Here is a 9241-nt window from a genome sequence, read left to right as displayed (position 1 = left end):
TACAACAGGGCTCTGCAGGACGTGCCATTGCCCTTTCCCGGGGCTGCCCTGGCACCCGTGCCAGGGACGCTGGAGGTAGCTCATGGGCCTGGCAGGGGCAGGCACCTAGAAAGCTCTCCCCCAGCACGCTGGGGCTCCTTGTCCTGGTGCTGACCAGTGCCTGGCTCCAGCCATCATCTGCCCTCCCCTCCACTGCTTCTAACCGCACCTGCCTCTCGTACCATCTTCTCCCCTGCCCAGGGCGTCTCTTCCCCACCCCCGTGTGTTCTGCACCAGCCTGGGGCTGTTTGCGCTGTCCAGCTCGTCAGGGCCCCGCTGCGACCTTGTGTCTGTACAGCACCCTGCACAGAGGGGCCCTGTTCTTGGCAGCGCCTCTGGCACTGACTGACCGCAGCAGCTGTGGTGAGGAGAGGCCCTGCCCGCTCCGGTGCTTGGCCGTGGCAGTCTAATCTGCCGCCCACCCAGGAGAAGGGCTCCCCACAGGGCATCGGTGGGTGGTAGCCTGTGGCCCTCTCTCAGGGTCAACCCCCCTGAGGGAGCGGCCTAGGTGGGGCCGGAGCAGGAGCTTAGTCCTAGTTCTTGAACCCAGGGGTAGAGCTGGGCCTGAGCCCAGGGGCTGGTGCCACATCAAACCCCCACTTGGAGTGGGGCGCTCAGCTCCAGCACTCCGGCAAGGGCCTGTCCCGCCGAGAACTGCCCGTGGCCCAAGCCGCTGCTGCAGGCAGCAGGCGCCCGGCGGCTCAGGGATCTGCTGCTGGTGCTGGTGCCGGCCTGGCGTGGGAAAGCGGCTGCTGTGGTGCCCAGCGTGGCTGTCTGCCCACCGGGGTGTGGCACTGGGCCCTGCGCCGGTGGGCTGGCTGGGTTCCGCCGCAGCCACGTGGGGCCTGGGCTCAGCTACACCTGCTCAGTGCCACGGTCCTGCATCGCCATCCACGGCACTGCAGGGGGGCTGCGGAGCGTGGGAGAACGGGCCGGAAGCTGAGCGCAGTCGCGAGGTGGCGGGGGGGTCCCAGAGAAAGGGGGCTGTGACCCACGGAGAGCCATTCCTGGCGGCTGAGTCCCACCTGGGACCAGCTCAGATAACAGGGGCCCGGGCTCCAGCCCCGCCTGCTGCGCAGCCCTTGTTTGTCGGCCAGCCCGGGGCCGCTTCACCCTTTCGCAGACAGACGTTCTTTGCCAAATCCTTGGGGGGGCTGCTGCAGCCGCCCGGGGTTACGTGCCCCCAGCGCTGCTCAGGATTCGGCCTGTGGACTGTGCAGGCTCTCAGGAGCCAGGGCTGCGGCTGGGCGGGGGGCCTGGAAGAGAGCAAGCGGAGTCGGCCCAAGCCCTGCCCGCAGGTGGGGGACTCACAGGCTGTCCGGCAGCTGTTGTGCATGGGCCACAACCCGCCCCCCTCCAACCTGGCCACAGCCACAGCCTGAGCTGTGAGCGCTGCATGGCCTTAACCTTGTGCCCTACACCCTGGCGCTCCAGCTAGCCGCACAGACGGTGTGGGGTGCCCCACGCTGCCCGCCCCCCCGACCCACTGCCTCGTTGGGAAGCAGGGCCCAATGGCGAGCCACCCCAGTTCCAGTCCCAGCTGTGCCACTGACTGGGAGGCACGGAGCAAGTCCCTGAGACTTGGGAGGTGGCTCTAAATGGCTGGGGAGTCCCTCCCTTGCGAGGGACTTAGGAGGAGAGACAGTGAGATCCAAGGGGCCCTCGGACAGTCTGAGGACATGGAGAGAAAAGCTCCTGGGCTTTTGCAGCACCCACAAAGCGTCAGCCTGGCCAGGGATGCAGCCTGCTGGCCAGTTACCAAGCAGTGCAGAGAGACAGTGGGGTGTGCTGTACTTGGGGATGAGTTGGGGTGTGTGTGTGTGTGTGTGTGTGGCTCACAGAGGGTGTGGGACTCCTGCTGAGGGTAACCGAGGCGACCAGGTGACAGGTACCCCTGTACTGCACACAAAGGGGTAGGTAAAACCTGAGGGGTTTGGATGGGAACTGGGGGTTAGAAAACGGGGCATCTGGGCTGAGACAAAGGAGGGGGCCAGGCCCCGGTTCTGGGGTCCCCTCAGGGCCTCCTCTCCCCAGCATGAATTGGAATGACTGTCGCTGATTGCTGTGCCATTCCTCTGTACCAGGCTGTGCCGTCGGCTAATAAACCCGCTGCTCTCCTGCTGAGTGAGGGTCACTCCTGCCTGCGGACGAGGTGCTGGGCCGAGCCCTTCCCCCCACGCCATGACCCGCGGGCTGGGGCTGGGTTATCCGATTGTGCCGCTTTATTCGAGAAACTCCGTGCCCGGGCTGGTACAAAAGAGCCCCTCCGTGAGCTTGGGGCGTGACTTGTGCCAGATGTCGCCATTTCCCTCCTCGCCAGGCGCCCACTATTTCTTGGCAGCTTCTTCGGGCTTCTTGGTGTCGGTCGGGGTGATCTGGGCGTGGCTTTCGAAGGTGACGGGGATGGTGATCTCGGCTGACTGGATGGCTGGCTTGGGCAGAGGGGCTTCCACCGTCAGCAGCCCGTCCGGGGACAGCGAGGAGCGGACCGTTGTGGCATCGACACCAGGGGGCAGGCTGCACAGGGGACGGGACAGTGAGGGTCGGTGGGGTGGCCTGGCTCCAGGCTTCCAGCACCGGTGCTGTGAAAGCCCCACCCTGCCTCCTTCCCACGGCCTGTTCCCCCACTGCCGGCTGTCTGCACCGCCCCCAGCTTCTGCCAGCCCAGAGCGAGCCGTGGCTGGGAACCCAGGGTCTGAGCCCTCCGCTGCATCGCCTCAGACAGCCCGGCCCCTTGCTCTCACGGGGGTACACTGGGCATGGTGGACGACCCCTCCTAGCCAGGGAAGCCTTATCCCGTGGCCGCCTGACGGCCCAAGTCGCCATGGAGCGTGTGGGCCAAAAGGTGCTGTGCAAGGCTAGGGGTGAGGGACAGCACTGGCTCTGCCAGGCGTTTCCCCTCTGACAGATGCATATCCCGGTGTCGGGGTGATTGGCCCCCCCCATCCTTCCCGAGGAGCCAGCCACAGCCCTGGGGGCCAGCGTGGTGGGCTGCATGTTGCAGAGAAACCTCCCGCCCTTCCCTGGCTGAAGGCCAAGTGCCTGCCAAGACCCTCTCCCCTCCCCCAGCACCCTGCTGCGCCAGGGACTCACGTGTATTTCCTGGTGAAGCACCTGGAGATGAAGCCGTGCTCATCCTGCTTCTCCTCATGCTTGCCTGGAAGAGGAGGCGATACAGACATGGGCAGGGGCGTGAGCGAGGTGCAGGGGAAGGACTCAGTGATGCACAACCCCAGCTCAGCAGGGTTCTGCAACCGCAGCTCCCCCGGGTTTCCCCGGCACCCCATTGCACTAGGAGAGGCTCCCAGGGTGCTCCTCCCGGAGGTCTCGGTCCTGGCGGCCATGCCCCTGACTGCATGGCTGCCAAGGTGCCACATGGCTGGGGAACCAGAGAACAGGCTCTGATGGCACCTGGGAGCTGGGAGCCTCAAGGCCGACTCTGGCTGTGTATGTGGGACGTGAACCCTCGACCGTCCTGGCAGCTTGGGTTCTCCGGCTCAGTCTGCAGCGAGGAGAGGCCTGGTTCTTGCATAGCCAAAATCCTGTGAGATCAGCTGGGCTCACCAGATTCCCACCCCTGGGTGTGGACGCTTGTCTCGGGGCAGGGCCAGACAGAGGACTAGGTTGGGACTATACGTTTTTATTCTGTGTACATACAGTGCCTAGCGCAGTGGTCTTGGCCTGGCCCTCCTAACGGCTACAGCTACTACTGCAAAGCAATATGGTGACCTGGTTTTGCTCTGCACCCAGCCTGCCGAGCCGGAAGCTCCTCTGAACTGCGGGACTTACAGCCTGGCGGTCTCAGCCGCCTTCAGCCCTGGGGTTAGGGTAGAGTTGACCCCAGCTGTCTGGTGCTCAAAAGCTGGTACGCTCCCCCCCGGCCCCCCTTACCCCACCCCACACACACAAAATGCAGGCTGCTTCTCTGGCTTGCAGTGAGAGCTCCCCTGCACTGAGGGGGTTGGGACTGTGGACCAGAGCCAAGCTGGGCTGCAATTCATACAGGTCCCAAAATCACTGCTTGACCTCCCCGCCTCCTAGTTCTCTGATCCCCTGCTTCCCAGTTACCATGGTTACCACGCACCAGGGCAGGTTGGTGTTTCCATGGTTTATTGCAAATGGAAAAATAAGAACCCTGCTTGTCAAGTCGGCTTCGTTACAACGTAGGGAGCCGTCCCTGGAGCTCCCTGGCTTGCGGCGCAGAGGACAAGGAGAAACAGCTACGGATGAGAGGTGGGAGGGGAGCAAATGCCCCCTGAGCAAAGCTGAGGTTTGCTTCCTAGGGGGATGGGGTGTAGTTCTCTGCAGCTTCCAGTGGAAAACTGGAGGAAAGCCCTTGCATCTCTCCCCCAGCCGCGCTGCATTCCAGCTTTCTTTGCATCACCCGGGTTTGCATCCTCAGGGTGGGAACGTGCCCATTGCAGCCTGGGCAGCTCACAAGATAGCCCTCCGCTCCCCACGGCCGCAGCAGCCAGCCCTAGCTTCAGGGTCAGCCTTGCTGAGCTGCTGCCCCACAAGCCTGTGGCTCAGGCTAGGAGCAGGTGCAGCCACCAGGGTTTCAACATGGGAGCTGGGTTCTAGCAACCCGTGTTCTTTCTAGTGCCTGAGCACGTCTCCGTCTGTTCCTGATGGACAGAGCCGTGCTGGTTTCCCTGGTTGCACACAGAGGCCCCTGTGGCTATAGCAGCCTCTGACTTCTGCCGGGAGATGCCTTTGTGCTGCAATCTGACTCTAGCAACTACAACTCCCACGAGGCTTTGGGAAGACGGAGGAGGGAACGTGAGTGTTTTGGCCAGGCTGGGGAAGAGCAGGGTGGAGTTAAGGCTGCTGCTGCAGGCACGCTAGGCCTGTGGCCAAACAGGCACGTCAGGGCAGGTGTGACGCTTTCTCCCAGCCAGAAACTGCTTTGGGGAGCTAGAGCCTCCTGACGAGCGACCCTGCAGGGATGAGTCCCTAATTATCTGGGCCTGTTAAAGTGCTGCAGAGGCCAGAGGGGCTGGGCAGCTTGTTGCCTTGCCTGGACCGACACGCTGAACCTCCACGGAGCTGTCTGCAATTCAGTGGCACGCCCACAGGCGCGCCAACACAAGCAGCTGCCACCTGAGGAGCGTACGCTCCAGGGTGGGATAACTGACGGCCATGCACACGCTAGTTATAGGTTTGCTTTCTTTCCGTGCATATTGTTAATTGCTAGGAAGTCCTGTGTCACCTTATAGACGAACAGATAACGAGCTGTTAGTGTATATACGGTGCCACAGGACTTCTTGATAGTTTGGAGCATAAGACGCATCTGATGAAGCAGGTCTTTGCCCACAAAAGCTGATGCTCCAAAATATCTGGTAGTCTCTCAGGTGCCGCAGGACTTCTTGTTGGTTTTGAAGCTACAGACTAACCCGGCTCCCTCTCTGGTGCTTGTTAAGCGCTTTTGTTCATGTTTAGGCTGTAACCCCGTCTCCTTGAGCGGTTGCGTAAAGAAGTGTGTTGATTCTAATTTGAGCCACTATTTATTATTGCTGTTTGGGAGTTGAACCTAGTTTAGAAGTGGAATAAGTTCCCCGGCGGTTCCCACGGCACACTGTTACGCGTGTGCAGGAGCCAGCCAGGTGGAGGCACCGCCATTTTCCAGAGCTGTAAAAATCAGGGGTGGAAAGGGGATTCCCAACTCTCCAGCATCGCCACTGGGCCACTCAGGATCTCCTTCGCTATTGAACTCATCAGGCACACGAGTGAGGGCTGCCAGCTCCCGCGTAAGCCAGGGAGGAGAGGAAAGGGGTTACACCCCGACGAGGTCCCAGGGCCTCAGAGGCATTTAGATGCTAAATCCCTTTGGGGAGCTGAGGCTCAAGCACTCGAGGAATCCAAGGCAGAGCAAGGAATGAACCCTTGTGCTGGTAGCTCAGCCCAGCTGGGCCCTGGCTGCCGGCTGCTTGGCCCCTGGGGCACCCCGAGTGAGCACTGGTGCGCTTGGGGCGAGTCAGTGACACTTGAGTTTGCTGCTGCTGCAAATAGGCCCTGAGCGTTGCCGTACCGGGTGTAACCGGCATGCGCTCAGGTGCCCTAGCCTGGCCAGGGTGAGCCCCAAGGCTTCGCCAGGAGCTGCTGAGGTCAGCTGTTTGTATCCAGCCAGGACCGTCCTGAGGCAGGGCCTGGGGCAGCTCCCCCCACGAGAGCCCCAGGCCCCAGGGGATAACCTGGGGCTGGGACTGGCCCACGGCAGCAGCTGCTGGGTGTCGCCTTCCCCCCTGGCACTCACCACGAGGGCTGCAGCAGGGGGGGGTGCATCCCCCTCCCCACTCCCCTTACAGGTGCTGGGAACAGCAGCCTGCTTTGGAACGCACGGCACAGTGGGGCTGGGGACTGGAGCAGGCTGCACCCCTCGTGGTGAGTGCTGGGGGGGCGGGGGCTGCTGCCGGAGCCGCTGCACACCACCTTGGTCCCTGGGAAGCCCCCTGCCCAGCCCCAGGCAGGTCTCCCCACGCCCATCCATAGGAAGTCTGGGCCAGCTGCGGTGCAGCCCCAAATGCACGGGGCCTGGGGTGTCCTATGGATGGGGTGGCTGTACCGGAGTCTGGCCGGGACCTAGCTCCTGTCCTGCAATCCCTAATTTTACCCCCCCCGCCCAGGCGTTCCCCCAGTCTGACACGTTGGCGTCTCTGTGCCGGGGCTCTGCAGGTCTCTTGGCGGCTGGGCTTTCCCAAGGCCCAGTGTCTCCTGGCAGGGGCTCGGGCAGCTGGTACGGGGCATGCAGCCACCGGGCGCTAGAGGAAGCTGAGCTCCTGGCTCAGCGGCTGCGGGGGTAGCTGTGGTTTCCAGCGCCTCCCTCGCTAGCAGGAGCTGGTTGATCACCGCCGAGCGGGGAGGGACTGGCAAAGCAGGTGCTCTCCTGCCTTCGGCTGCCTCGCGAACGCTGCTCTCAGGCTCACGGCCTCAGCCGCTGCCAACGGGCATCACGCCAAGGAAGTCACCAGCACCACCCCAGTTTGTACTGCCTGGCCCTGTGAGATGCAAAATCCCGGGGGGCTGCAGGGGCTGGATCCGGAAGGCCTCGGCCTGATCCCTGTGTCCAAAGTGCCTGGGTGGTGCCTGGTGGGGTCCGAGCCCGGGGCGCTGGGTGGCAGGAGGAAACATTTGGCACAGGGCAGCGGCGCAGACGGCCCTCGGCCCCTCGCCGTGCAACGGGGCCAGGCACTGTTGGGATGTGAAGGGTTTTGCCCGGCTCCAGTTTGGCAGCTGAGCCGCTGGGGGGCTGGGGGAGAGAAAAAGCTGGAAGGATCATGAGTCAGAGCCAACGGCAGCTGGCACAGCAGCGCCCCGGGAATAAAGCCGCCATGATACTGTGCCAGAGCGTTCCCTGCCAGGCTGGCGGGGCTGAGGCAGCCCGTGGGCCCAGCTCCCCGACGGCGGACGGGCTCCTGGCTTCCTGTGGAGGAGCCTGGTAATAACGGGCCAGCCCGCGGACGCAGTGCAGGCGGGGGGCTAGGCTGTGAGCGGGGCCCTTGTGGAAACCTGGGCTCTGTCCTGGCTCGGTCACTGCCCTGCGGGGTGACCTGGGCAATCCCCTTCCCGCTCCTGGCCTCAGTTTCCCTTCCTACCGTTCTCTGTTCAGTCTGCGCTGCGGGGGCAGCTCATTATGGGCCCAGGGCACCAGCTGCAGGCTGAGCTCGCTGGGTGGGCGGGGAACACAATTGTCCAGTAGCAGTTCCATGGCGTTGAGTCCCTGGGCCAGATCCTTACCCCGCCCCAGGGCCCCCTGGATTGCATGTGCGCCGGGGGGCTCCGTCCTCTGCCTTTTTCGCCTGCCAGAGCTAGCGCCCGGCTGGCTGGCAGCAGGGGGGAAGGTGGCTTCCCACAGAAGGCAGAGGGAGCCACACCCTGCAGGCTGCCCCAGCCCAAGGGCTGCCAGGACAGGAGAAGCCGGAGCAGTCAAGCCAGAGTGGCCAAGCAGAGGTGCGAGACCACGGAGGATCCCTGCAGCCTGACCTGAGCCAGCACTCGTCCCGCAGGGACCCACAGCAACGCAGCCAGAAGCATCACTGGCCATTGACTCTGGGCCTCCAGGGCCACAGGTAGCAGCCGAGCCTGCTTGAGGGGATGCAGCGGCTTTATAACCGGTCCGGCGGGGGCCTGGGATGCACCTTGCCCAGTAGGGGGGCCCCCAATGCAGCAGGTCTAGGGCTAATCCCAGGGAGACTGGCTCCAGCTGGAAGGAGACCGGCTCTGCCCCTGGCCTGAGAGAGGAGGAGCCGGAGGAGGCACTCACCGGTGATCTCCACCACGCCATCCTTGGTCTTCACCACCAGCTCCTCTGGGGCAAAGTGGTTGACCTCTAGGGCCACCTTCCAGCCGTCCGAGGTCTGCCGGATCTCCGAGATGCCACTGCTGAGCTGGCGGCTCAGGGCCCGGCTGTAGGCAGGATTGGGGGAGGTCGGCGAGGTGACGATGGGGCTGGTGACAGCTAATGGCTCAGTGGCCTGGCTGGGCAGGAGGCGGAAGTAGCCTGGCCAGTTGGTGCTGCTCGGCCACTTGCACCAGTCCTCGGGGATGTGGGGCATCCCGAAGGCCTGGTCGAAGAGCCGGCTGTCCAGGTGCCAGTCCCGCCAGGGGTCCCAGCTAGGGCTGCGCAGAAACATGAAGGGCACCCGACGCTCCGCCATCTCGTACGTCCTGTCCTTCCCCGAAGTGTGGCTTCCCTGCTGCGGCTGGGGCCAGAGGGGGAGCAAATGTGTGTCTCTCCCGCTGGCCGGCCCCTTATGAAAAGGCAGCCGGTTATTTTTAGCCAAGCATTTCAGCTGGCTATTAATGGAGATTACAGGAGGGCTGAGTAACTGCTGGTGAACAGCAAGTCAGCTGTCAGCCTCTGCCTGCTGCTCCCAGGCCCTTTGTCATCCCACAGCTGCGCTTTGTAAGCTGCGGGCCCTGCCGGAGCCTGCCTGCGTGACCTTGAGCAAGCCACTAAGTCGCTCTGGGCCTCAGTTTCCACCCCCTGTAAAATGGGGATAATGCTGCTCAGCTCAGCTATTTGCATTCTGAGCCCTGCAGGGGTGCTTGATGTGTGGTTGTACAGCGCCTATCCCACGGGGCTCTTCACTTGGGTGGCATCTCAAAGGGCACACCCACACTGCTCTGGGACCCTGTCTGGGAGGCCTGGGTGTGTCTGGCCTGCAGTTGAGCAGCCAGCTGTGTGGTGAACCTGTTTGTCTGA

General features: G+C 63.3%; 1 protein-coding gene across 1 annotated transcript; it reads right to left on the bottom strand.

Moving 5' to 3' along the window:
• Positions 1–2238: 2238 nt before the first annotated feature.
• Positions 2239–8777, bottom strand: HSPB1 (heat shock protein family B (small) member 1). The gene is made up of 3 exons (XM_075013464.1): positions 8300–8777; positions 3133–3196; positions 2239–2556 (listed from the first exon to the last, which is right to left on the bottom strand). Exons 1-3 carry the CDS (start codon positions 8691–8693, stop codon positions 2367–2369), a joined length of 648 nt encoding a protein of 215 aa, XP_074869565.1. The 5' UTR covers positions 8694–8777; the 3' UTR covers positions 2239–2366.
• Positions 8778–9241: the final 464 nt, after the last annotated feature.

The sequence above is a fragment of the Carettochelys insculpta genome, chromosome 19 (genome assembly GCF_033958435.1).
Source record: "Carettochelys insculpta isolate YL-2023 chromosome 19, ASM3395843v1, whole genome shotgun sequence".
Taxonomy (NCBI): domain Eukaryota; kingdom Metazoa; phylum Chordata; order Testudines; family Carettochelyidae; genus Carettochelys; species Carettochelys insculpta.
The sequence above is the reverse complement of the archived record's forward strand: the minus strand, read 5'-3'. Positions and strand labels throughout refer to the sequence as shown.

Excerpts from the sequence above, each read along its gene's own strand:
- HSPB1 (XM_075013464.1), bottom strand. The coding sequence starts at position 8,693 with ATGGCGGAGCGTCGGGTGCCCTTCATGTTTCTGCGCAGCCCTAGCTGG. Across the intron at positions 3,197-8,299 it reads TGGCGTGGTGGAGATCACCG|GCAAGCATGAGGAGAAGCAG; the intron begins GTGAGTGCCTCC and ends CTCCTCTTCCAG. Across the intron at positions 2,557-3,132 it reads TGCTTCACCAGGAAATACAC|CCTGCCCCCTGGTGTCGATG; the intron begins GTGAGTCCCTGG and ends TCCCCTGTGCAG.